At 42.6% G+C, this 27444-nt stretch overlaps 1 protein-coding gene and 2 pseudogenes across 4 annotated transcripts; 1 reads left to right on the top strand and 2 right to left on the bottom strand.

Moving 5' to 3' along the window:
- Window positions 1–1226: 1226 nt before the first annotated feature.
- Window positions 1227–1955, bottom strand: LOC309965560 (RWD domain-containing protein 4-like; annotated as a pseudogene). Its single transcript has 2 exons — window positions 1710–1955; window positions 1227–1334 (listed from the first exon to the last, which is right to left on the bottom strand). The product of its transcript is annotated as an RWD domain-containing protein 4-like (transcript).
- Window positions 1956–6645: 4690 nt separating this feature from the next.
- On the top strand, window positions 6646–6868 carry LOC309965238 (anaphase-promoting complex subunit 13-like; annotated as a pseudogene). Its single transcript has one exon. The product of its transcript is annotated as an anaphase-promoting complex subunit 13-like (transcript).
- A 9288-nt stretch (window positions 6869–16156) lies between these two features.
- LIPT2 (lipoyl(octanoyl) transferase 2) lies at window positions 16157–18790 on the bottom strand (the record flags this gene model as incomplete). Of its 2 annotated transcripts, none has more annotated exons than XM_082844219.1 (2): window positions 16157–17153; window positions 18343–18790. In XM_082844219.1, the coding sequence occupies 2 exons, from the start codon at window positions 18788–18790 to the stop codon at window positions 16924–16926; spliced, it is 678 nt and encodes a 225-aa protein (XP_082700345.1). The 2 variants fall into 2 exon arrangements, with proteins under 2 accessions (XP_082700345.1, XP_082700346.1); XM_082844220.1 differs by having other exon boundaries at window positions 17109–17153; window positions 18299–18790.
- Window positions 18791–27444: the final 8654 nt, after the last annotated feature.

The following is a 27444-nucleotide window of genomic DNA, read 5'->3' as shown; positions in this document are numbered from 1 at the left end:
GGCTCGAACCCATGTCCCCTGCATTGGCAGGCGGATTCTTAACCACTGTGCCACCAGGTAAGTCCATCCTATGTGTTCTTATAGCTGGGGAGCACATACAGAATCACTGTGAATCACACATACATATCAATAACTTGCTGGTAAAACTACACCAATAGTTTCCTCTGTTAATGATTTTTTTAAAAAATAAGCATGTACTACAGTTCAGCAGTTGAAAGACTTCTAAGTCTATTATTTTAAAGATGCTGAGAAATACATTTGGATACTTGAAAAGAAGCAAGACTAGAATTGTGATTTTATATTAAACCATTTAGAAGACCTCAGTTACAAACAACTAAAAATACATAAATAGGAATTTCTTAAAACCATTTTCTCTTACAATACAAAATTAAATATTAAATAAATAGGAATTTCTTTAAACCATTGTCTCTAACAATACAAAAATTAAATATTAAGGCATCTTTTACTCCCATCTATTTTGGTATGTACAGCAAAGAGAAATGTTTTAAATAGGAACCAGCACTTCTATTCAAATGCTCTCTAATGTATTTGGCAGATTTGTTCTTATATTCTCCTGTTCAACATTCCATTGAAAGCTCTTATAATTGAACATTGTGACCGAAACCAGGGGAAAAGTATAAACAGATATTCGTTTATTAAAAATAAGCAGTTCACCCTTGAAAAGTAAAAAGTAACTACAAACAGTATTATGTATAAAGTTCAAATACTAGTATTTAAATCTCTGAAGCAATTTATGCTTCAGTAATTAAGAGAAAGAAGAGATGAAGCCTTCACTAAGATGAGAAGCCTATTAATATGGATCATGCTGTGGACTAATTGTTCACTCAGTATTCTGTCCCACTGGGATGAGAGTTTGAAAAGGGCTTCATATTCCTTTAAAAAAATTACACCGACTAGAATAAGATCATATGAGTTAACATTGATTATTATTCCCCATATTTGTCCATTTACAAAGCTCAACTGGCTTCATAAAGTATACTAATCAGTAACATTTTCACCTTTTATTAAGGTAAGTTTGTGAAAATAATTTAATACAGCCAGATCTCCTCATGAACTTTCAGCTTAAAACATTTTTTATGTAAGAAATATATCCAAAAAATCTGTTTTTATAAAAAGTCACTTCAATACCAGAAAAGAGTAATAAAAGATTTTGAACCCAGTTTATTTTTTAAAAGATGCTCTTCCCATGTCTCAGATTCCAAGTGCTATTCATCATCTTTAAAGCCAACTTTGCTTAACTTCACCACATCAACCCAGTTCCATCCTCGAGGAAGTTCTCCTTTGTGATCTGCTTTATCTACCAACTTATGCTTCTGGGCTTTTTTTTTTTTTTTAATTGTCTATTTTTTAAAAAATATTTATTTATTTGGTTGCACTGGGTCTTAGTTGTGGCACACAGGATCTTCATCGTAGCTTGCAAACTCTTAGTTGCAGCATGCATGTGGGATCTAGTTCCCCGACCAGGGATCAAACCCGGGCCCCCTGCATTGGGAGCCCAGAGCCCTAGCCACTGGACCACCAGGGAAGTCCCCTAATTCTCTATTTTTTTAATTGAAGTATAGTTGATTTACAATGTTGTGCTAATTTCTGCTGTACAGCAAAGTGACTCAGTTATACACATATATACATTCTTTTTTTAAATATTCTTTTCCATACGGTTTATCCCAGGAGATTGGATATAGTTCCTTCTGGGCTTTTGAAAGTTGTCTTTTTTTCTCACTTGACGGGGCTGCATTAGGAATTTCAAACAAGATGATATTTCTTGTGGCTGTCGTAGAATTAAGAGGGATGGTGATTCTCCATGAACCGTTGTTTATTGTCCTTCGCATATTCAAACAACATGTGGGTCATGGCGGTCCTTCCACTGCTTCCTGTAACTTGGCTGATATGCTCTGCTTTACAGCTGATGATATGATGCTAAAAGATGCGTTCATAGATATGACTGGAGGTGTTTGAGGATATGTTTCTGTCCAGGAAATCTCTATGAAGAAGGCTTTGGGATCACCATTTTCTCCTATCTTAAACTGAAATGAAACTGGACTTAATTCCTGGAAACTTTTCATCTCCTTCATAAGTAGAATGTGGTGGCTCCAGTTCCATCTCCTGGTCCTTCTTGGCGCTCCACACGCTGGTTGCAAGGCACCTCCCTTGGACGGCATTCAAGACAGCAAGAGAAAATGAGGGCAGTGGCTCCAAGGCCCATAGGGGTGGGAGGCACACCCTTCACAGGGCAGAGGAAAGTCACGCACACGCCCCTGGCCCTTGGGCAGCATGAAGCTGCTGGCTAGGGGCTGGCCTATATTTCATTTTTGACAACAGATTGATCAGCTTCTCTTGCACACCTCTACTGAAAAGGAGCTCATTGCCTCCAAGGCATCTGAGGCTCTGATTGTTAGGATGTTCTCACATTTTGATAAATACTGCCTCCTATTGACTTCTACCCTTTGGTCCTTGTGCACAATGGAGACATCAAATACACTCCTATTCTTTGTTCCCTTTTTCAGTCCTTCAAAAACTTAAGGTCTATCTTCCATTTCCCCTTCTCTGGAGTGAGGATGGGGCAGGAGCCCTGTTAGGGAAGGCAGCTGGCCAAGGGGCCAATGGAAAGTGGGCCGAACTGCCTCATTTTCCCCAGCTGTGCCTTGCAGTCTTGCTATGAGGCTTAGATGGCCCAATGTGTGTAACATGCCAAGAGCGTGATGCACATGCTTAATAAATGGCAGCTTCTAGTGTTATTAGATGAGAAAAGGAAGGATGAAACAGAACTCCTCTCCTGGGGAAACCGTAGTCTGAGAAGGACCTTCAGGGAACTCTCTAATCCAGAGAGGCTGGGGACAGGGCCCTGGACCTTGAGATGGGGGACGGGGGAGTGAAGTGGGCCAATTGAAGGGGTCTGGGGAAAACTCATCTAGAGATACACCTCCTTCAAGTTTTGCTTAGATGCCACCTTCTTTGTGAGGCCTTTCCTGACCATCCTATTTACAAATCCTAATCCCTCCCTTCGTCTGCCCTCCCTTAAAGCCCTTCCCTGCCTTGTTTTTCAATCTGATCTACTTAACTTTAAAATATATGTATATATTGCTACTGTTGTTCTTGCTGCATCCCTCAACTGAAGCTCACAGCTCCTGTCTGTCAGCCCTATCTCAGACCTCTCTTCTTCTCTGGATTCCTGTAACCACCCCCTTTCCTCTCCCCTTCAGGCCTGGAGAGGTAATGGTGCCCAAATGTTTCAAGATCCAGGGTACTTCACAACCCCCTGTGGTTTCCCTACTCTCTGCCCACCTCTTTGAATAGAGCCTCCTCACATTACTGATGTGACGTGACCATCTGCTTCCTGCTGGACCTGGCTGATGCAGAAGGCCATTCTCCTACAGCCCCTTACACTTCCCTTGAACACAGCACTTACCATTCTGTGTTATAATTGTCTATTTTATTTGTTGATTCCACACCTAGAACATAAGCTCCTTAAGGGCACTAAGCCAGCACTAAGTCTGCACAGAGTAGACCTTACTGAGAATTTGTTGAATAAATGAATGAATGAATAAAGGTAATGAAAGGAAAGATCACTAGAAATTACGTTATCAGGGAAAGCTTCCAAGAAGAGATAGAACCTGAGAGAGCCTGATGTTCTTTCAACCTCTCGGCCACACCTCTCTCCTCTGAGCGCTAGACTCCTATATCTAACTACCTACTTGACATCTCTGTTTGGATAACATGCTGTGGCTGGAACTCATGACTTCCTTCTCTGCTCCCTTCAGTTTTCTGTCTCTTGGTAAATGCAACCGTCATCCACCCAATTCCCTGTTTGTTTCCTTCATAGGACTCAACCCCAACCCAGTCTTCTATTTATCTGTGTACTGATTTGGGGTCTGCCTTTCCCATTAGACTGTAAGCGCTGCAAGAAGACAGGCCAGGTGTATCTTTTTCACCATAGAATACCCAGGATGTAACTCAATGTCTGTCTAGTAGGTGGGGGAGAAGCGTTGGGAGGTAGGACGAGCATGGATGATGTCTGTCGTCAACAGTCTCAGAAGCCTGGGTTACCAAGGAAAATACAGCATGAATCACAGAGGAAGTTTAATGATCACATCAAGTAATTTTATTCCATTACTCATCAGGAGCCTGTGTCTGTGCTTCTGCAATCTTGTCTCCTCTTGGCCTGTCAGTTTAGCCCACAGGACATTTGTCTTCTTGTTCTGAGCTTAACCATTCTCCTGCCCCTGCAGGCAGCAAAGAGTGGTGAAAAGAACACTGGAAGACGTGCAGCAAGGTGTGGTGTCAGGAGACTGAAGATCTCAGTGGCCTCTTCTTCCTCACCCTCACACATGCTGTGTCCTGGGCAGCAAGGTGGAAGAGACCCCAGCTTCTGGGGTCCAATGGAGCTGGGTTTGAATCCTAGCCCTGCAATTATCAGCTGTGAGAATTTAACCTCACTGAGTCTTAGTTTCCTTATGTAGAATGGGGATTAAAAACAACTACATCTTATGGTTGTATGGATTACAGTAAGATATTGTATTTAAAGTGCTTCACCTCATACCTGGCACATAGCAAGTGTTCCATAAAGAATAGCTATTGGGAACTCCCTGGTGGTCCAGTGGTTAGGACGCCGTGCTTTCACTGCCAAGGGCACAGGTTCAATCCCTAGTCAGGGAACTAAGATTACGCAAGCAGCGCAACGTGGGGAAAAAAAATTAATAAGGGCATATGTGTTCATGGTTGTATAAACATGGACTTTTGAATCTTATGGTTTAAACAATAAGGGCTATGGGAATGCAGAAGAATGTGGGTTCAGTGTGGACTAGGGTTTGCAGAGATGATGGATGTATCAATCAGGAATCTTAGTTGCAACAGACAGAAAACCCAGCTCAAACTGACCTAAGTAGAAAAGGGAATTTCTCAGCTCATAAAAGTATAAAATCCTGACATATCTAGCTTCAGGCATGGCTGGATCCAGGAGCTCAGATGATGTCTTCAGGAAGCTGTCTCTGCTTTTCTCACTGATGCTCCATGCTCAGGCAGAATCCCATATTGCGGTAACAAAATGACTGCCTGAATTCCACGCATACACTCTATTCTATGAATGAAACCGGTAGAAAGAGCTTCTTTCCCCCACAACCCTCCTGACAGAAGTCCTGGGTCAGACTCTTATTGTCCTGAAACGGACTCAGTGCCTATCCCAGTCACAGAAGCTGGTAGGGGGTGTGTCATCTCTATTCAAACCACATACACTTGGGTGGGGGAAATGGGTGGAGGGGGCAAAAGGTACAAACTTCCAGTTATAAAATAAATAAGCCGGGAATTCCCGGACTCTGCGCTTTCCCTGCTGTCGGCCCGGTTTTGATCCTTGGTTGGGGAATTAAGATGCCAGGAGCTGTGGGGCACGGCCATAAATGAATGAATGAATGAATGAAATAAGCCATGAAGATGTAATGTACAGCATGGTGACTATAGTTAATAATACTGGATTGCATGTTTGACGTTGCTAAAAGAATAAATCTTAGGCTGTGGAGCGGCCTCCCACGCCTGTACCAACGGTGGTGGCCTGCGAGGGTCATTTTTAGCGGGGGGTGGGGGGGAGACGTTCTACCTTTGCTAATGTAACTGCACGTTTACAGAGCTCTAAAACAGAGATGGATAAAACTGCCCTGCCCCGGGGAACATAGGCATCACCTGTCTGGGAAGACCCTGTGGCGGGCAATGCAACAAGCTCCCGATGGGGACCATTCACTGTGCCCAGGGAATTATGGGGCCTGCGGAGGGGCGGGGACCGCGTTCTTCTGGGCGCTTAGAGAAAGTTCCTGCAGGAGGTGACCTGGGAGCCAAGTTTTTAGACTGACTGGGAGTTAGCTGGGAAAAAAGGAACAAGATAGAACATTATAAGCATTGGGATAGTCACGCGTGTAAGAAAAATTTTGTTCAGGAAAGTGGTAATGGCTTATTCTGGCGAGTGTGGCAAAGTGCTTGGGATGGTGGAGGTGTCCTGGTCACTGCCCGCCTTATGCTTTCCACTCTGCCAACCCTTGAAGAGTGAAGGCACCTTACCGCCTAACTCTGGAAATGCGATATTGACCCCGATGAGCTGACGTCCAACTCTGAGTTTGGAAGGAAAAGTAGGTGTTAGTGATGGGGCAAAGAGACCTTTAAGTGCAAAGGTTGGAAAGTATGACAGGGTTAGAGGTGTCCGGAAGAGGGACAGATGGGAAAAGATTGAGGCCAGATTGGGGAAAGATATGCTGAGTCATTGATACAAAATTTACACACAGCAATTGGAAACAATAATGCCTGAGCAATCAGTCACAAAGCCGACCTAACTTGTTTAGTGGATCATAAGGACGAGAAGGAACCGATCAAGGGCAGAATGTGTGCTGAAGCTGGAGTGATCTGAGAAAACTTTACAGAAAGGTGGCATCTGTGTGTGACCGGGAAAATCAACTGGGAGGGACTATGATCTTATAAATAAACAGATGAGATGAGTCTTTCCCAGGGTAATATCATGCCAAAAGACACATCCAGGCTAAAAAGCCTAGAGAATCCTACTGCTGGATTACATCATCTCCTCAGTCTTCATGTTTAGGAAATAACCTTTTTGGCTTGCAGATCTGGCAAGATTAAAGCTGCAGGAGAATGGACAGTGAGGTACAGAGAGATGGAAGGATCTTGGATTTGATTGATGATGCTTGGTGAGAAGACAAGCTGCCTTATGAGGATGTTGTAATACCACCGAATGAGCTTCCTGAACCTGAACAGGAAAATGGCGGCGCCACAGAATGTTAAAGAACAAGAAATGAAGTGGACTGACTTACCCTTACAGTACCTCCATGAGAATATTCCCCCCATAGGAAACTGACACCTGGCTCCTTGTTCATTGACAGATTTTTTCAAATACACAGATACAAAATGTTTTCTTTCAGTCCCTTAATTTGAATCTTTGAATGATAGATCAACGCTCAAAAATGTACCACTAATTTTGTGGCCGCAAAATGCAAGGTGAAAATATTTAACCAGAATGAGAAGCTGATTGCGATTTCTTGGGAATGCAGAATATCTGGCCCTTTGAACCTAAAGTTCTTCATTGACTAGCGTGTGTTTGAACATGATTCATTAAACATTTGCCTTTAACTCTGATTTTGCTTTACTGTCAGAGTTTAACACTTTCCAACTACTTATATTTGTCCTGTGACACAAGTGATTGAAGATATGAGAGGGAAAGGCAAAGAATGACAAAGCCAGACATGAGAATTAACTTCTCATATACCCCCATTCTGAGAATCATCTGAGTGGGTGTGTGTGTAGTCTGTAGATGTAGTGGACATATAGGTAGGCCATTCACTGACTAGTGGGATTCCTAAGAATCCCCATGATATTTTCAAACTTTGGATAAATTTACAAATTAAAAGCTATCTTGACAGTTAACCTCTGCTCTCCCTACAACTTCCTTTAGTGCTGCTGGAAAGGCGAGATGGACCACTAGTTTTATCCAGTAACAGGACTTCTTATTTTCTCAAAGCCCTTTCAGATATAACTGAAGCACCATGGAGTCAGTATTTAGTTACACGTTTGTGCAAGAACTTGTATTTTGAAAAACACATTGAGGGACATTTATCTCCTAGAATTATTTGCCTCTGTTATGTGATATCTCTCTTGTTCTCTCCCCAGATTGTAAACTCTGTGGGAAGAGGCCCTGGCTTTTCCATCTGTATCCCTTATTGAAAAACTGGAAACACTGAATAACTGAAACCTCCCTTCAAAAAACAAAAAAGAATAAATCTTAAAAATTCTCATCACAGGGCTTCCCTGGTGGCGCAGTGGTTGAGAGTCCGCCTGCCGATGCAGGGGACGTGGGTTCGTGCCCTGGTCTGGGAGGATCCCACATGCCACGGAGCGGCTGGGCCCGTGAGCCATGGCCACTGGGCCTGCGCGTCCGGAGCCTGTGCTCCGCAGCAGGAGGGGCCGCAACAGTGAGAGGTCCGTGTACGGCAAAAAAAAAAAAAGAAAAAAAATTTTATAACTGTGTAAGGGGATGGATGTTAACTAGACTTATTGTGGTGATCATTCCACAATGTATACAAATATCAAATCATTATGTTGTATACCTGAAACGAATATAATGTTACATGCCAATTATACTTCAATTAAAAGAAAGAAACAAACAAATACACACACATAACACTGGTGGGGGGTGATTCCCTAAGGAAAATCTGGATGCTACTATCAGAGGTAGTCTGAATGGCTGTACAGGCTGAAGCAACAAGTATCCTCTATAGTAGGCCTTGGAAAACAGATATGATTTGGGCAGACAGGAGATTGACAGTTGAGCAGAAATGAGAAACGAGAAGAGGGGAGTAAGTGTGCCGTGAGCACGGCTCACATACCTGGGCAGAGGGAGCAGGCATGTTCTGTGGAGTCCTAGAGAGAAGACCTGGGACCAAGCGGGCTTGGGGATGGGAGAGTCACAGGATCCAGATCTCTGCTCACTGGGAGTGTGGGACAGGCTGCCTCTGATGGGAATGGGCTTCTTATCTTGGAGGTGAGCAAGTAGAGCTTCCTTGTCAGAGTGGCTATCAGAGGAGCCTTCTGGATGGGCTCAGAAGTCCTTTGCATCCCTCAGGTCTGAAACTCTGTAGTCCAGAAATCATCAGCTTCCCCAATCCTGATCCCCACCCGCTTCTCTCTCTTCTAAACTTCTCTCTAAGGGGAGTGCTACATCCTTCTCCCTGATAGATTTATGGGGTGTCTGAAGACATTCTAAATTCTAATTCTGGCTCCTACTGCAAGTGTAGGACCTTGGGGGGACCACTTGTCTTCTCTGGGGCTGTTTCTCCCTCAGCACAGGAAGGGGTGAGGCTGTCTGATCTCTGGGGCCTCTGCCAGCTCTGACCTCCTTGAGTGCCTGTCAAAGACTCAGCCTGGCCCTGGGGAGCAACAGGACACACCACAGCTCTCAGGCCAACCAGGTGTGTTGGCTCTTCAGGGTCTCAAAGGCACTTTCACACTCACCGTCTCCTTTGGTCCTTTCACCTTCCTGTGTGGAGGGCAGAGTGGGAGTCAACAGGAGTGCTGTTTAAGGTACAGCCTTTGGAGTCCAGACTTGAGTTCAAATCATGGATCTGCCTCTAACTAACTATATGAACTTGGGCAAATCTTCATTTGAGCCGGTTTCCTCTTCTCAGAACACAGTCAGCAATACAACCTTGTGGGTTTGTTATTTGCTGTGATGATTAAATAATGCTTGTAAAGTGCTTAGAACAGCCCTGGGCCCATGTGGGTTGGGCTGGAGAGAGGTGAGTGTGGTGGAATTGAGCTGAGCTGAATAACAAAAATTCCTTGAAGGCACCCAGCATCTCACAAGGCATAGCATGTCCCCAGTCCAGCCTCTGACTGCAAATCAGGGCCATGTCAGTCAGGGTTCTGGCAGAAAACAGATGGCACCCTGAAACTAGATACTTTGAAGAGAGCATGAAGGAGGGTTTAGGAAACTGACAAGGAATGGTGCAGCATGTCTGGCTAGCAACAGTGAGGAGGGAAAGCATTGTCAGGCTTGGAGGGCAAGGGTGGGATGGGTTTATTGGAGCCCAGGGAGGGCAGCCAGGCTGGGACTGTGACTTCATGTAGAGACTGCAACCAACCCATGCTGACCTAGCAGAGACAGAGCTGGGAAATGAATCCCTTCCTTTCCCTCCACTCCCTCCCCTGCCACCCTATGGTCTTCTACTGCTGACTTTGTACCAACCCAGATGGAAGCTCAAGAGCAAGGAGTCCCATGGTGGGTGGAGAAGGGTGGTGAGCATACGGAGGGGCAAATGGGAGGATCAAGCAGAGGCAGTGGCAAGTCAGTCAAATGGGTGAGGTCCTCCGCATTCATTTTCAGGCTGCTCCGGGCAAGGGCTAGTAGAGAGGAGTAGAAGTAAGGAATGTGGGAGGAGGCTGTGAGGCCAGGCTGTTCGCCCTAGAAAGGGGTAGGAGGAAAATCTGCTGTTCTTCCAATACCCACCTGATCTCTCTCACCTCCAGGCCTTTGCCTATGCTGCTCTCTCTGCCTGGAACACCCTTCCTCCTGGGGGTGGCTAACTCACCCTTAGATGCTGCCCGCTCCTGGATCAATCTGTGCCTAAAGTCTATCCCCAGACTTCTTAGTTACGAGATCTAAGATACTGCTTTTCATTGCGTTTGAGCCAGGTTTTCTCTTTCTTACAACTTAGAAGTCACTTGAGCCTTTTCTGCCCCTCTTCCCTTTTAAGATTTGTCACTTCTGTGTTCCCATAGTACCTGTACAGACTTCTCTCATGGTACTTATAACAGGTTACTGCGAACAGTTTTTACTGGTGTGTCTCCTCCACCAAGCTGTGAGCTCCCTGAAGACAGGGACCAAGTCTGACCCATCTCTGTGTCCCCAGGGCCCAGCACAGGCTGACACACCTTGCACAGGCTGTTTTGCCAAAAGTCTGCTTTTGGTTTTAAGGTTTGTTGGATTCGCTGGCAAAATACCCACTCGTCTCACGCAAATAAACAGCTTCAATCAAATCTTTAATAGAAGGTGATTTAACTTAATTTCAATATACAACCATTAAAAGGAAAGGAATAAGAATATTAACAGAGTATATAAATTTCAATATACAATCATTAGAGGAAAAGGAGTAAGAATATTAACAGAGTATATAACAGAGCATACATCACCGAATTGGGCCGACACCTACTTCCAGATCCAAGCAGCAGCTGGGAAGTCCCTTGCACAGCAACCTGGAGTCCCAATTGGGAAGGTCCCAGGCGGTGTGTTCACCCCATGGGTGAGACTGCAGAGTGCGCCTAAAGGAGTCCTGCTTTTAACGCCAAGCTGCAAACTGAGGATCATCAGCTTGTGTGAAGATAATGCAGCTCTGGCTGTTATTGCAAATGCTTTGATACTTTAGTTGTAAGTCTCAGAATGTTCGCTGATCCCCGGGAACTGGCCAGATTCCCAAGACTTGCTAGCACCGTTTCTGCTGACCTGCATGTAGTCTAGCAGTTCGGCATGTAGATCTTTCAGGGTCTTTTTTTTTTTTTTTTAGGAGTTTAGTAATTTATTTATTTATTTTGGCTGTGTTGGGTCTTCATCTCTGTGCGAGGGCTTTCTCTAGTTGTGGCAAGCGGGGACCACTCTTCATCGCGGTGCGCGGGCCTCTCACTATCGCGGCCTCTTTTGTTGCGGAGCACAGGCTCCAGATGCGCAGGCTCAGTAATTGTGGCTCATGGACATAGTTGCTCTGCGGCATGTGGGATCCTCCCAGACCAGGGCTCGAACCCGTGTCCCCTGCATTAGCAGGCAGATTCTAAACCACTGTGTCACCAGGGAAGCCCCAGGGTCTTTTTTAGTCAAAGGCCTATTGTTGCCTCTGAAGCCTGAACAAGACTATTTTACTAGCTTCCCCAACACTGGCCGGACCACACCAGGGATGTTATCTTCAAGCAACACAGGTTAAGGCCATGTTAGCCAATTGGAACCTGTTGAGATGAGGGCAGTGGGGGCAGAATCTGGAAGGCATATTTTATGAAGAACAGAAGAATCAGGAAAGTTTAACTTGAAGAAGAGCCCGCTCCTAGGATAGAATTCATTTGCTGACTCAACAGGCCATTTCTGGGCACCTCTGTGTGAGGCCCTGGGCTGGTCCCGAGAGGGCCATGGGTGATACAGCTATAGTCCCTGCCTGGGGAGCTCACAGTCTGGATGGGGTCAGACATGGAAATAAGTAACTACATTATAGGGGCCACTGCCACCCGAGGGGGATGCACAGTGTGGCCAGGGAAGACCTCTCAGAGGAGGACTTACAGGAGGGCAGAATTATGACACTGTTGAGGGCAGGTTTCAGTTTGGGATGAGGAACAACTTTCTAACAATCAGAATTATGAAGAATGCTCCACGTCTGGAGCTGTGTGAGCAGGGCTGGGATGACCACTTCACAGACTGGATACTGATGTCTGTCAACAAAAGGACCAAAGCTACAGGGAATTCCTCATAATAACAGTCATTGAACCACTGTTTCCTTTCACATGCTAGGATACAAACAAACAAAACAAAGAAACAGTCTCTGGCTTAGAAAAGCTCACAGCTTAGGTAAATTGAAAAAATGTAACACTATAGCCTTATACCAGTGTCTCATGAACTTGAATGATTTAGGAACCCCTTTTAAAGGAAAAAAATCATTGAGGTACTCAGTGCTGATAACCTAAATATGTTCAAATTTAAACTCAGTTTAAACTCCAATGCAACTGTAAAGGCAAATCTTTTACATAGTATTTATTCAATACAAATTTTAATGAAAATGAACAAAACTAAAAATCTAATAAAATGCTAATAACACTAATGCTACCGGACATGTTGAGTTCTTTTGCACTCAGCCTGCCAGGTCTATAGACGTATTCCAGCTGGTAAGTGAAGAAGGAATGGTAGAATCGGAGTATCACATCTTGCAAACCCCTAATAAAATAATGAATCTAGGGCATAGTCATCACAAAAAAAAAGAGGAAAAAAAACCCCCAAAACAGATACTACATGCTACTTGATGTAAGAACACACCATCACCTACAAAGCAGATGTGCTAAAAAAAATCATACCTGAATCATGCCAATTGTCAGGATCTACTTTTTAACCTTCAGGAAACGCAGGAGAAAAAGATAAAAAAGATGGCGGGGGAACCGTAGGTGAAAAGAGACATTTATGAGACATATGAGCCAAATTCAGTGTGTAGACCTTGTTTGAATCCTGGTTTGAACAAACCAACTACAGGAAGGAAGGAAGGACAGAGGGAGGGAGGGAGCGGAGGAGGAGGAGGGAGAAAGAAAGAAATCTGAATATTAACTGAATATTTGTTGATATTGAATAAGTATTTTTTATATGTGTTAATGACATACTGTGGTTATTTTTTTTTAAAGAGTCCTTATCTTTTGGGAATACATACTGAAATACTTATGCATGAAATAATATGGTACCTGTGATTTGCTTCACAACAATCCAGGGAGAAGGCAGGAAATAGGCACTGGTTTAGATAAACTAAGAATGGCCATGAGTTGATTGTTTTACCTGCGTTATGCGTACATGGGGTTCATGGGGTTTGTTGTATGTTTGAAAGATTTTATAATAAAAAGCTTTAAAGATGAAGAAAAATCTAAGATGCTAGAACATTTAAAATTCAGGCATTGTACATTGCCAATGGGAATATAAATCGGTATGTTTTATGAAAGGCAATATGATAATATCTATTAAAATAAAAATGCACATGTCCTTTGACTCAGAAGATCACTTCTAGAAACGCAAACTCTGTGCTCACCGTGTGTGATACAATATGCAGACACACACACAGACACACATGCACATTTATACAGGGATCCTCATTGCAGCCTTATTTGTAAAAAAAAAGATTAGTAATAACCTAAACATCCTCAATAGGGGGCTAGCTAAATAAGTCATGGTAAATCCACTGAATGGAATACTCCACAGCTGTTTCGAAAAATGAGGATGACGCCACAGCCGTTTTTAAAAATGAGGATGTTCTTTATATACTGACCTGAAACAATCTTACAAAGTGAAGGGATGTGTGTATAGTATGCTGCTATATGAAAAAGAATGTACGCTTATATATATATATAAAATATCTATGAAGAATATAAATAAGACATTTACCATCATTTAGGCCTCCAGGAAAGGGACTGGGTTTACAGGGGAAAGGGATAGGAATAAGACTTACATTACAATGGTAGCATTTTGTACCTTTTAAATTTTATTCCATGTGTATGCATTGCCTATATTTTTTTAAAAGATCTAAGTTTTAAAAGAAATAAAAACAAGATTAAATGTTAAAAATATAAACACTATCTAGCAATGTGGGAAAATCTCTGTAATACTATGGTTTAAAATAGTATACATAATTTTATCCACATAATAATTCATAATAGAATTATAAAACAGAATAGAATAGAATAATAAAAGATGTCTGCTCATAATCAAGTGCTGGAAACACACAAATGAAAAGAATGTTTTTTTAGGTGGGAGTGCAAGTGTTGTTGTTTGTTAAAACTTTATAGTTATTATAATATGGTATGATAATAGGTAAGGTAAATTACAATTTAGTGAAAAAATTAGATTTTGATTGCAAATATCTGATTTCCATGAAGGTTTTCAGTCAGAGGCTTTTTTCATGAAGCGAGGTGCACCTGGTCACACTGTCAGAGCAGGTTCTGTTTGGTTTCCTGCCAAAGGAACAAGATGCTGGGCCAGTCACTGCAGTTGGTCACGTCCTCACACTTAGCACTCATTCACCAGACCTTGGACAATTTGTTTATTTATGAGGAAAAGACTTCTCATAAACAAGAAGAGGCTTTCTGGAGGTGGAAAAGCCAGGGTGTTAACTATCCTCTTTCGTACACTCAGCTTCCTTCCTTGAGGAAGGGCCCCAGTGGGAAAGCATAGGTGGGCTCTGTCCAGAAAGGAAGGAGAGTCAGGAACCCACAGCAGTGGCCTGAGCCAATTCCACACGTCCGGCCTCAGCCTAAATCTGGCCTTCTGCCCTGCGTCCTCCTCAGCTCTGTCGACCCACCTGTTCTTGGAGGCATGTCTCCTCCAGGATACCTGCCCTGCTCACCCTTCAGAGGCAGCTGTGGAAGAGTGGAAAAGAGCCCAGATTAGGAGCCAGGGACTGACTCTGCCCCTAACTAAGTGCATGACCTCAAATAACTCACTTAGCCTCCCAGGCCTCAGTTTTTTCATCCATAAAATAAGCCTACCTATCTTGCTGTGCTGCCAGAAGAGTGAATGAGATCGTCGTGTTGTCTCATTCTGGGTCCCGCACTATGTCTCTGCCTAGACTGCTTCTCAGTCTCCTTGGCCTGCTCCTCCTTGGCCCGTGCCTCACATTTATCAGTCCTCTGCCCTCCCCTTCTCTTTGGGCTCCCAGACCGAAACCATCGCTCATCACAGCCATGCTCCAGATTCAAACACCCAACTGGCCCTCTCCACCTACATCTTCCACAAGTATCTCAAACCTGATTTACCTAAAACTGAACTCATTATTATTCTCTCCAAACTTGGTCATTATCCAGAGTTCTCTATCCCAGCAATACCTCTAGCATCCACCCACTTGCTCAAGCCAGAAACCTGGGGATTTTCCTTGACTCTACTGCAACATTCATGGATAACAGCAGCAGTAGCCATCTTCCACTACATGGCCTGGGAAACAAAGAAAGCTGGACTGAAGTAAGATAGAATGAAGCAAACACACCAAGACTCACGGCAGAGAACAGGAGAGAAAAGACCATGTGGGTTCCTAAAGGGCTACATGCTCTGGTTCTGTTCTGGAGCCCAGCTGCAGCCCCACCCTTGGATTTTATGAGACCCCCTCAGTACCTTTTCCAATAACCCTCCCATTGTGGGGTTTGTTTGATTGTTTGTTTTTGCTTAAGTTAGTTTGAGTTGGGTTTCTACACTTGCAAATACAAGAGTCCTAATTAATATAAACATATTTTATCCGTCAGCATAAGCTAGTTATGCTGTGGTAATGAACAACCCTCACATTTTGGTGGCAGAACTCCACCACATGTCCATCAGCAGCAGGGAGCTCTGCTCATTGCAGTCCCTCAGGAAGCAACCGCCATCTTGAATGTTGTTGGTTACTGTTCCACAGAGCCAGGACTGGAACTAGAGTTGCCTGACTTCTCATTCAAGGTTCTTTCTATTCTAACTGCCTGTGGTAGTCAGTCTCCAAGATGGCCCTTAATGATCCTCACCTCCTATCACCCTCGTGCAGTCTCTTCCATACTGAATAGGGCTCACATATTAAGAGACTGCAGAAATGACTGTGTGACTTCCATTGCTGGGTCATAAAAGACATTGTGGCTTCCACCTTGTCTCTTTCTGGCATCACTTGCTCTGGGGGAAGCCAGTTGCCAGGTCATGAGAACAATTAAGCAGCCCTGTGGAATGATGAGGAACTAAGGTGAGGAATTAAGGCCTCCTTTTAACAACTACTACCAACCAAGCATGTGAGTGAATCATCTTGGAAGCTGATTCTCCAGCTCCAGTCAGACCTTCAGATGAGAGCTGCCCCAGCTGACATCCTGACTGCACCTGAGACACCCTGACCAGAACCACCCAACTAAGCTTCTCCCGAATTCCTGACCCACAATATACGAGATAATAAATGTTTATTCTTTTAAGTCATTAAGTTTTGGGGTGATTTGTTACACAGCAATAGATAATTACTATAGAACCTTACAAACAGAGATCTCGTATAAGAAAAACTTACTTCTATCTTTGGCATTTGTACAGTGTGAGAAATTATTCTTCTCTTTCCCCTAGCCTCTGGCCTAGCTCAGGTTACCTAACTAAAAATAGCTATCAGGCTTGAGGAATCCAACCCAGGAACACAGAATCCCATTTTATTCTTTAAAGAGGCCTTTCCCTTTCCCTTTTATTGCAGAAAGCACTCAGGTCTCCTGAGAATGAAAAAGCACCACATCACATCACCTTCACCTGGATGATCCAGAGAAATGTTTCTTACAAAAATCAAAGGAACTGGAGCCCAGGCTTCCGCAGTTAAATACAGTATTGAGGAAATAATAAATATTTGAGAAATGACACTCTATGATATCTGAGTTTTTCTAAGCTGAGAAAATGGTGTCAATGGTAGTGCTAATGCCTTAAATTTATACAGCATGCTTTTCATAATATTTTCACATCTATATCTGAGGTAGGTGGGGAAGATATAAATAAACCAGGATACATATGGAAGCAATGGCTCAGAGCTCATGATTTGCCCATAGTCTCATGGTGTGTGAATGACAGGGCTGGATCTAGAATCTGGGTTTCAGTGACTCCAAGTCAGGTGTGGTGCTTTCCAAGGCAGGACCTCCAGGCTGTGATAATATAAATGCCCTTCAGCTGGGGCTGTCCTCTGAGATCAATGTGCACTTGTAGGTCTCTTTAAAGGCCTCAAGGAAATGTGGTATTACTTCATCCACAGTGACATGCCTCTGGAGCTCCTTACTCAGGGAAGTGACACCTGTCCCAACCAGCCCACAGGGCACAATGTGCTCAAACCACGTGAGGTCCGTAGAACAGTTCAGCGCCAGGCCGTGAGATGTAATGTGCCTTCCACAGCGGACTCCTGCAAGACAAACCAATGGGTCTTAGAATAGGTACCCTCCCTCCCCAGGCTTCATGATCCCCCTCAGTGTGATGAGGAAACTGGACTAGACCACTGACTTTCCAACTTTGTTTCTAGAGCACCCAAGGGGCTGTGCACAGATCAGAGGAGGGGGACAAAATGGGAGGAGAGGTGTGTCGCTCCACAGTAGCTGCACTTACTATGGAGATTACAGAAAATGTCCTTTAACAAAGAGATTCCTCCGTTGCTTAAAAAAAAGTTTGAAAAAACTATTTCACCCTTATTGTCCTGATACTGTGAAGTACCCTGGCAATTCACTTCCCGTGTGTCTCCATTGGTAAAAATGAGTGTTGAACGAGTTGGCCTCTGAGGGCCCTTCTGGTTCTGAATATTTCAGTGAAGAGGGTTAAAAACTTTGTTTTGTTTATTTGTTTTTACATGTAATGAGATATTTATTAAGCCTTAAAAAGGAAGAAAATCCTGACAAACACTACAACATAGATTAACCTTGAGGACATTATGCTAAGTGAAATAATCCAGTCACAAAAAGACAGCTACTGTATGATTCCACTTAAATGAGTTACCTAGAGAAGTCAAATTCATACAGATAAAAGTAGAATGGAGGTTGTCAGGGGCTAGGGGGAAGGTGAAATGGGAAGTTGTTTAAAAGTGGAGTTTAGGGCTTCCCTGGTGGCGCAGTGGTTGAGAGTCCGCCTGCCGATGCAGGCGACACGGATTCGTGCCCCGGTCTGGGAAAATCCCACATACCGCAGAGCGGCTGGGCCCGTGAGCCATGGCCGCTAAGCCTGCGCGTCCGGAGCCTGTGCTCCGCAACGGGAGGGGCCACAGCGGTGAGAGGCCCGCGTACCACACACACACAAAAAAAAGTGGAGGTTGAATTTTGAGAGATGAAAAGAGTTCTGGAGATTGGTTGCATAACAATTGGAAACACTTAACACTACTGAGCTGTACACTTTAAAACGGTTAAGATGGTACATTTTATATTATGTGTATTTTACCACAATTTTTTTTAAAAAAGGGGAAAAAAATCATTCAGAGGAAGAAAGATACATTACATCCAGGACTAGTTCTGATTCAAAGCCCGCGCCAGACACACCTCCTCCCAGCCGGGGCTCTGCCCTCACCACCATTGGTCCGGCCCCGCCAGGCTCCGCCCCGAGGCGCTCACCGATTGCGCAGATCTTGCGCTCGCCCAGCCAGACGCCGGTGTAGGGCGGGGGCCGCGCGCGGGCACCTGGTAGGCCCTGGAGCTCGCACAGGCGCACGGCGCACGCCTCCAGCGCCGCCACGTGGGCGCGCAGGCGCAGGCCAAGGGGTCGCAGGTCGAGTACGGGGTGGCAGAGCAGCTGGCCCGGGCCGTGGAAGGTGGCTAGGCCGCCGCGGCCAATGGCGCGCACATCGGCACCCAAGGCCCGCAGCCGCGTCGCCTCCTCGGACGTCAGGCCGCCGCGCAGTCCGGCGGTGTACACAGGCCCCGCGGGCTCGCAGAGCAGGAGCGCGCCCGCCTCGGTCCCTGGCTCGGCCTGCAGCCGCCGCAGCCAGCGCTCCTGCAGCGCCAGCAGCTCGGCATACGGCACCTGACTCAGTCGCAGCAGCCGTACCGCCGGTTGCCGCATTGCGCGGGCCGGGGCGTCTGCGGGGCCGCGGCGTCTGCGGGGCCCCGCCTCCTGCCTGGGCCTGGGGGCGTGCTGGGAAGGGCGGGGACTCGGGGACTTGTCCGGAGTCTCCGCCCTCAAGTGCTTGTTGCTGGCTGTTGAGAGACTACGATACCTAGGGCAAGGTGTGTCTCTTTTCATTCGTTCATTCCAACAACCAGTATTTAGGGCCTGCCTGTGTTCTGCAGGCCCTGCCCTCGGTGCTTGATACAGTAGTGTACATTGTATGGAAAAAGAAAAAGGTCTGTCCTGGGAAGCTCACATTCTTACAGCAGGCAATAAGCAAGTATTAAAGCGTTAAAGAAATAAGGTTATTTCAAATACTGATAACTGCTATGAAAAGAACAGTAAAATAGGGTAATACGTGTCCTGAGTGGAGTTCCCCGAGGAAGAGGGAGATTAACATGCAGGAGGTTTATTGGGGTGGGGATGGGGTGAAGGTACTTTCAAGGCCAAGCCTGTAAGGGAGTGATGGAAGCAGGATTAGGCAGAAGGAGAGGTTGAATTGTGAAACTATCTAAGCAGAAGCCTCAGCCAATCCCAAAGAATGCTCTGAGCCTGGGATGACCTTTCAGAATTATTCCAAATTAAAGAAGGGGGCCAGAAATTTATGTCCTTGCATTGACCAGTGATGGAGGCTGTATGTGGACAGGTCCTGTAACTTTTGGCAAGGCTGCTTCCTTTGGAGGAGGGCAATTCCCAGAGAGAAATTGAGCCATGAGCAACCTACTCCCAGAAGCTGGGGGAATGACTGATTAGATCCTGAGGATGGATCTGGATCACAGCATCCATTAGGTTGTATTGGAGTGTGATTTAAACAAATCTAAGTTCATTTAATAAACTTTTACTGAGTACCAACTATGTGTTTGACCCATTGCTATGTGAAGAGGTTACATACGACTATCCTACCCCTGTATTCCTAATAGCACACAGAACCCAGTTTTTATGTCCTCAATCTATCCTCTGAATGTGTCTTCTAAGCTGCAACCAAGGATTGTTTAATTGAAAAGAAGAAAGCAGAGAAGTATAGAGAATAATGTAACAAATTACCGTTTACCCACCATCCAGGCTTATCAAATTTTAATATTTTATTACTTTTGCTCAGGTCTTTTTTAATTTTAGAAACTAATAACATTGATCACTCCCATAGGTACCTGAAAGACATTTCATAAATGTAGACATAAAATCCTAAGCAAATATTAGCAAATTTATCCAGCAATAAAGTATTGTTTATCCAGGAATGCAAAATTGTCTTAACATTCTAAAATCAAACAATATAATTTTCACCGAAAAGGAGAAAAACCATGAGATTATTTTCAATAAATGCATAAGAAGCAGTTGGTAAAAATCAACACCTACTCTAAAATTCTCATCAAACTAGGAAGAGAAGAGAAATTCTCCAATCTGATGAAGTGTATTACATCAATCAGGATTTAGATGACAGAGAAACCACACAGGTAATATTTTATTTTATTTTATTTTATTTTTGCGGTACTTGGGCCTCTCACTGTTGTGGCCTCTCCCGTTGCGGAGGACAGGCTCCGGACGCGCAGGCTCAGCGGCCATGGCTCACGGGCCCAGCCACTGTGCGGCATGTGGTATCTTCCCGGACTGGGGCACAAACCCGTGTCGTCTGCATCGGCAGGCGGACTCTCAACCACTGCGCCACCAGGGAAGCCCCACACAGGTAATATTTTAATTAAATTTTTTATTTTGAGAAAATGGTAGATTCATATGCAATTGTAAAGAATAATACAGAGAGATCCTGTGTACCCTTTACCCAGATTCCCTCAAAGATAATGTCTTGCCAATGTCACAGTTGGGATATGGAAATCGATACAGTCAAGATACAGAACATTTCGATCACCATAAGGATCTCTCCTGTTGCTCTCTTATATCTACACCACTACTTAACTCCCAGCAAACAATTATCTGTGTTATATAAATAGCATCATACGGTATGTAAACTTTGGGAACTGGCTTTTTTTTTCCACTCAGCATAATTTTCTAGAGACTCGTGGGTTGTTGCATGTATCAATATTCATTTCTTTTTATTAATGAGTAGTATTCCATGATATGGATATACCATAGCTTGTTTAACCACTCATCCATTGAAGAATAGCTAGGCTATTTCCAGTTTTCAGATATTCTGAATAAAGTTGCTACAAATATTCATGTAAAAGTTTTTAATGTGAACATAAGTTTTCATTTCTCTGGAATAAGTGCCTAAGAATGTAATTACTGGATCACATGGTAGCTGCATGTTTAGTTTTTCAAGAAACTCCCAAACTGCTCTCCGGAGTAGCTGTACCATTTTACATTCCCACCAGCAATATATATATGAATGATGTAGTTTCTCTGCATCCTTGCCAACATTTGCATTACCACTATTTCTTATTTTAGACATTCTGATAGGTGTATAGTTGTATTTCATTGTGATTTTAATTTGTATTTCCCTGAAGGCTACTGGTGTCGAACATCTTATATGCTTGTTTTCCATCTGTATATCCTCTTCAATGAAATATCTGTTCATGCTTTATGCCCATTTTCTAACTGATTGTCATTCTTTTTTTTTTTTTTTTTTTTTGCGGTACGCGGGCCTCTCAGGTTGCGGAGCACAGGCTCCGGACGCGCAGGCTCAGCAGCCATGGCTCACGTGCCTAGCTGCTCCGTGGCATGTGGGATCTTCCCGGACAGGGGCACGAACCCGTGTCCCCTGCATCGGCAGGCGGACTCTCAACCACTGCGCCACCAGGGAAGCCCCCTGATTGTCAGTTTTTTACTGTTGTGTTTTGATAGTTCTTTGTATATTCTAAATACTAGTCCTTTATCAGATACATGGTTTGTAAATAGTTTCTCTCACTCTATGGCCTGTATTTTCATCCTCTTAACAGGGTCTTTTGCAGAGCAAAAGTTTATAGTTGTGATAAAGTCAAATTTATCCACTTTTCCTTTTATGGATCTTACTGGTCTAAGAAGTGTTTGCCTAGCCCTAAGTACTGAAGATTTTCTCCTCTTTTTCCCTAAGTTTTGAAACTTTGGAGTTTTTTGTTTTGTTTTGTTTTTTTGCAGGTTGTGTGTGTGTGTGTGTGTTGCCTATAGATGGATGTCCCATTGCTTCAGCACTATTTGTTCAAAAGGCTATGTTTCCTAATTTAATTGCTTTTACAGCTTTGTCAAAAATCAGTTGGGCATACTTTTGTGGGCCAATTTCAAGGTTCTCTTCCATTGATTTGTGTGTCTTTCCCTCCACCAATACCACATATTCTTGATTGCTGTAACTATATAATAAGGCTTAAAATCAATCTGATTCTTCCTACTTTATTCTTTCTCTTTCCAAAATTGTTTTAGTTATTGCAAAATGGTTTCATTATTTGCCTTTTCATATACATTTTAGAGTAATCTGGTCTATATCTAAAACAATCTTGATGAGATTTTTATAAAAATTGCATTAAACTTATATATCAATTTGGGGAAAATTGACATATTTGCTACATTGGGCCTTCCAGTCCATGAACATGGTACATCTCACCATTTATTTAGATCTTCTTTAAATTCCTTCATCAGTATTTTGTAGTTTTCAGCGTACAAATCTATATGTGTTTTGTTAGATTTCTGCCTAAGTATTTCCCTTTTTTGAGTGATTCTAAATGGTATTGTACTTTTAATTTCTGTGTCCATATGTTCATTGCAAATATAAAGAAATGCAAGTGATTTTTCGTATGTTTATCTTGCATCCTGCAATCCTTGCTGAATTCACTTATTAGTCCTAAGAGTTTTTTGTAGATTCCTTAGACGATCTTGTCATCTGCAAATAGGGACAGTTCTATTTTCTTCCTTTTTGATGGGTATGCATTTAATTCCCTTGTTTTGCCTTTTTTGCACTGAATATAACTTCCAGTACTACGTTGAATAAGAGTAGTAAGAGCAGACATCCTTGCCTTTTTCTAATCTTAGGGGGAAAGCATTCAGTCTTTCACTGTTAAGTATACAGTTAATTGTAGGTTTTTTGTAGATGATCTTTATCAAGTTGAGGGAGTTTTCCTCTATTCCTGTTTTCCTGAGAGTTTTTATTATGAAGGATGTTGAATCTTGTCAAAAGCTTTTTTTGCAATGATTGCTATGATCTTGTTATTTTTCTTCTTTGGCCTGTTAATGTGGTAGATTGCATTGATTGATTTTTTGGACTGACTCTTGAATGATGACTAACCTTGCATAGCTGGAATAAATCCTATTTGGTTGTGCTGTAATTCTTTTTTTACATTGTTGTATTTGGTTTGCTAGTATTTTGTTGAGAATTTTTACAACTAAGTTTATGAGAGATATTGGTCTATAGTTTTTTTGTGTGTGTGTCCTTCTTTGGTTTTTAGGGTAATACTAGCTTCATAAAATAAATTGGGAAGTATCTGTCCTCTTTTATTTTCTGGAAGATGTTGTGTAGATTGTCTTCATTTCCTTTAAACATTTGGTACAATTCTCTGTGAAACCATCTGAGCCTGGAGATTTCTTTTGGGGAGTTTTAAAATTACAAATTCAAATCTCTTCATGATATAGAGATATTCAAATTATCTATTTCATATTGGGTGAGTTGTAGTAGTTTGTGTTTTTTAAGGAATTAGTCCATTTTATCTAAGTTGTCAAATTTATGTGTGTAGAGTTGTTTGTGGTATTCACTTATTTTCCTTTTTATGTTTACATGGTCTATAGTGAGGTCCTTTTTGTCATTCCTGATGTTGATAATTTGTATCTTCTCTCTCATTGGTCAGTCTTGCTAGAAGGTTGTTAATTTTATTACTTTTTCCAAAGAATCAGTCCTTTGTTTTATTGTTTCTATTATTTTTATGTTTTCAGTTTCATTTATTTCTGTTTTTATCTTTATTATTTACTTCCTTCTGCTTGCTTTGGATATGTTTGGTTCTTTTTTTCCTGTGTTTTCTCAATGGGAGCTTAAATAATTGATTTGAGATTTTTCCTCTTTTCTAGTATATGGATTTAGTGCTAAATTTAGTGATAAATTTTTCCCTCTCACTGTGACTTTAGCTGTATCCAACAAAGTTTGGTGTGTTCTATGTTCACTTTCATTCAGTTCAATGTATTTTTTAAAATTTCCCTTGAGATTTCCTCTTTGACCCATGGATTACTTTGAAGTATGTTGTATTCCTGTTATCCTTCTGTTACTGATTTCTAGTTTTATTCCATTGTGCACAGTGAACACACTCTGTATGATTCCAATTCTTTTCTTTTTAATATTTTTTTATTTATTTGGTTGCAGCAGGTCTTAGTTGTGGCAGGCAGCCTCCTTAGTTGCAGCTCCAGGACTCCTTAGTTGTGGCTTGCCAGATCCTCAGTTGTGGCATGGAAACTTTTAGTTGTGGCGTGCATGTGGGATCTGGTTCCCTGACCAGGGATAGAAGTGGATCCCCTGCATTGGGAGCGTGGAGTCTTATCCACTGTGCCACTAGGGAAGTCCCTGTATGATTCCAATTCTTTAAAAAAAATTTTAATGGCCCAGCATGTGGTCTATCTTGGTATATATTCTGTGGGCACTTTAAAAGAATGTGTATTCAGTGGTTGGTGGGTGCAGTGTTTTATAAATGTTAATTAGAATCTGTTGGTCAATGGTGCTGGTGAGTTCTATATCCTTGCTGATTTTCTCTCTAGTTGTTCTACCAATTGTTCAGAGATGAGTACTGAAGTCTCCCAACTATAATTGTGGACTTACCTATTTTGCCCTTAAGTTCTATCAGTTTTTGCTTCACATATTTTTCAGCTCTGTTGCTTGGTGCATATCCATTTATGTTTGCTATGTGTTCTTGGTGAATTGACCCTTTGTAATTTTATAATTTTATTGTCTCTGATAACATTTTTTGCTCTGAAGTTTACTTTATCTGATATTATTTTAGCCACTCCTGCTTTCCTTTGATTAATTTTGCATGATTTATCTTTTTCCATCCTTTTACTTTCAGTCTGCCTTTACTGTTACATTTAAAGTGAGTTTATTATACACATCATATAGTTGGGTTATGTTTTTTTCCACTAAGCCAATCTCTGTCTTTTTTTTTTTTTTTTTGCGGTATGCGGGCCTCTCACTGTTGTGGCCTCTCCCATTGCAGAGCACAGGCTCCGGACACGCAGGCTCAGCAGCCATGGCTCATGGGCCCAGCCGCTCCACGGCATGTGGGATCCTCCCGGACTGGGGCAAGAACCCGTGTCCCCTGCATCGGCAGGCAGACTCCCAACCACTGCGCCACCAGGGAAGCCCCTCTGTCTTTTAATTAGTGTATTTAGACCATTTAGCTTAAGGTAATTATTGACATATTAAGGCTTAAGCCTGAACCTTTATTTGTTTTTGTTTGTTCTCTCTGTTTATTATTTCTGTTTTCTTTTTCCCATCTTCCTGTGCTTAATATCATTAATCATATGGAAATGTAAATTAAAACCACAATGAAATGTCATTACACAATCACAAGAATGGCTAAAAATTAAGAAGACTGAAGATATCAAGTGTTGGCAAGGTTGCAGAGCAACCAGAACTCTCACATAATGCTGGTTGTAGTGTAAAATGGCATAAACACTTTTGACAAAGGTCTGGCATTTTTCATGAAATTAAATATACACCTATCCTATGACCCAGTTTTAATCCAAAGAATTTATCCATGATAAGTGGAAACATTTATACCACAAAAAGATTTGTACAACAAAGTCCACTGCAACTTTATTTGCAATACTTCCAAATTGGAAACAGCCCAGGTGCCTATCAGTAAGAGAACTGATATACTGTGATATAGTCATACAATGGAATACTGCTCAGCAATTAAAATGGACAAACTATCTTCCATGAGTAGCGTAGTGTGCGGCTCACAGGAGTCTCAAGTACTATGACTATGCTAAGTGCTTCATGCAGTTTATCTGATTTAATCCTTCCAGCCATAAGGGGTAATCATCATTATTATTGCTAAGTGCCTTGCATATATTTTCTTATTTGATCCTGTACAACCCTATGAGGCAGTATTCTGACACTAGCAGCTGATATACTGAAATACAGTTTAATTCCAATGCTAACCACCCAGAGTTAGCAGCAGACTCCATAGGTTCAAGAGCATACTTCCCGGGACTTCTCTGATGGCGCAGTGGTTAAGAATCCACCTGCCAATACAGGGGACACAGGTTTGAGCCCTGGTCTGGGAAGATCCCACATGCTGAGGAGCAGCTAAGCCCATGCACCACAACTACTGAGCCTGTGCTCTAGAGCCTGCGTGCCACAACTACTGAAGCCTGCTTGCGTAGAGCCTGTGCTCCACAGCAAGAGAAGCCACCGCAATGAGAAGCCTGTGCACTGCAACGAAGAGTAGCCTCTGCTCTCCGCAACTAGAGAAAGCCCACGCACAGCAACAAAGACCCAAAACAGCCAAAAGTAACTAACTAAATAATTAATTTTTTAAAAAAAAGCATACTTCCCAACAAGACTGTCCTCACTTCAGATGCCAGTTGCACTTTTGAGGGTTCCCCAGCCACCAGCATTTCTGACCAAATGGCTACAAATTCTGGGGTTCCCATGACCCCCTTGGGTTCAATGATTTGCTAGAACAACTCACAGAACTCAGAAAAGCATTATACTTATGATTACAGTTTTATTATAAAGGATACAAATCAGTTTCAGTTAAATGAAGAGACACACAGGGTGGGGTCTGTGAGAGTTCTGTATGTAGAGCTTTCATGACCTCTCCTCATGGAATCAGGATATGTCACCCTCCAGGAACACTGATGTGTTCATCATCTAGGAAGCTCTACTGGGCTATGGTGTCCAGAGTTTTTATTGGAATTTCATTACAAAGGCATGATTGATTGAAGCATTGGTCACATGCTTGCACTCAATCTCCAGTTCTTCCCCTTGTCCCTAGAAATCAGGTTGGCTCAGAGTCCCAAACCTCTAACCACATGGTTGGTCTTTATGATGACCAGCCCCCATCCTGAGTCATCCCATCTCTTAGCAGAAACTCAGATTTATGATCCAAAGAGCTCATGATAACAAAGATACTCCTATTACTTTGGAAATTCCAAGGGTTGAAATTCACCTTCCCAGTAATCAGGGACGGAGGCCAGTCAAATTCTTTATTACATAAGAGATGGGCATTATTATTGCCCCCATTTTACAGATAAGTAGAGACCTACAGAGGTTGCTCAAAGTCACACACCTAGTAAGTAACAAAACCAGGACTCAAACCTAGGTATGTCTGACCACAGTCTTGATACTCCTCCACTATATATATTGTCTGAAAGTAAATGCTCACTATTTCCTGAATGAATAAATTACTAGGAAAATATCAAAAATGATTCTGAAATTTCTAGCTTGGGGGATTGAAAATGATCAAGACCTTTCTAAGAACTTCATTGGTCTTCCATACGTATATTTTTTAGGTCCTATCCTATATTAAAATGTTTCTATATCCCGTATAAAATATTGTTTCTTTGCTGAAAATATTTTAAAGGATTTGTTAAAATTTTACTTTAAAATTATTTGCTATGTCTACTTAAATTATGACAAGATTTGATTTCTTGTCAATTACAGCCCATACATGGAATGTTTGCAAAGTGAGAAAATCAAACTTAGAAAT

Source organism: Leucopleurus acutus (genome assembly GCF_964270905.1).
Source record: "Leucopleurus acutus genome assembly, chromosome: 8".
In the NCBI taxonomy this organism is placed as follows: Eukaryota; Metazoa; Chordata; class Mammalia; order Artiodactyla; family Delphinidae; genus Leucopleurus; species Leucopleurus acutus.
The sequence above is the reverse complement of the archived record's forward strand: the minus strand, read 5'-3'. Positions and strand labels throughout refer to the sequence as shown.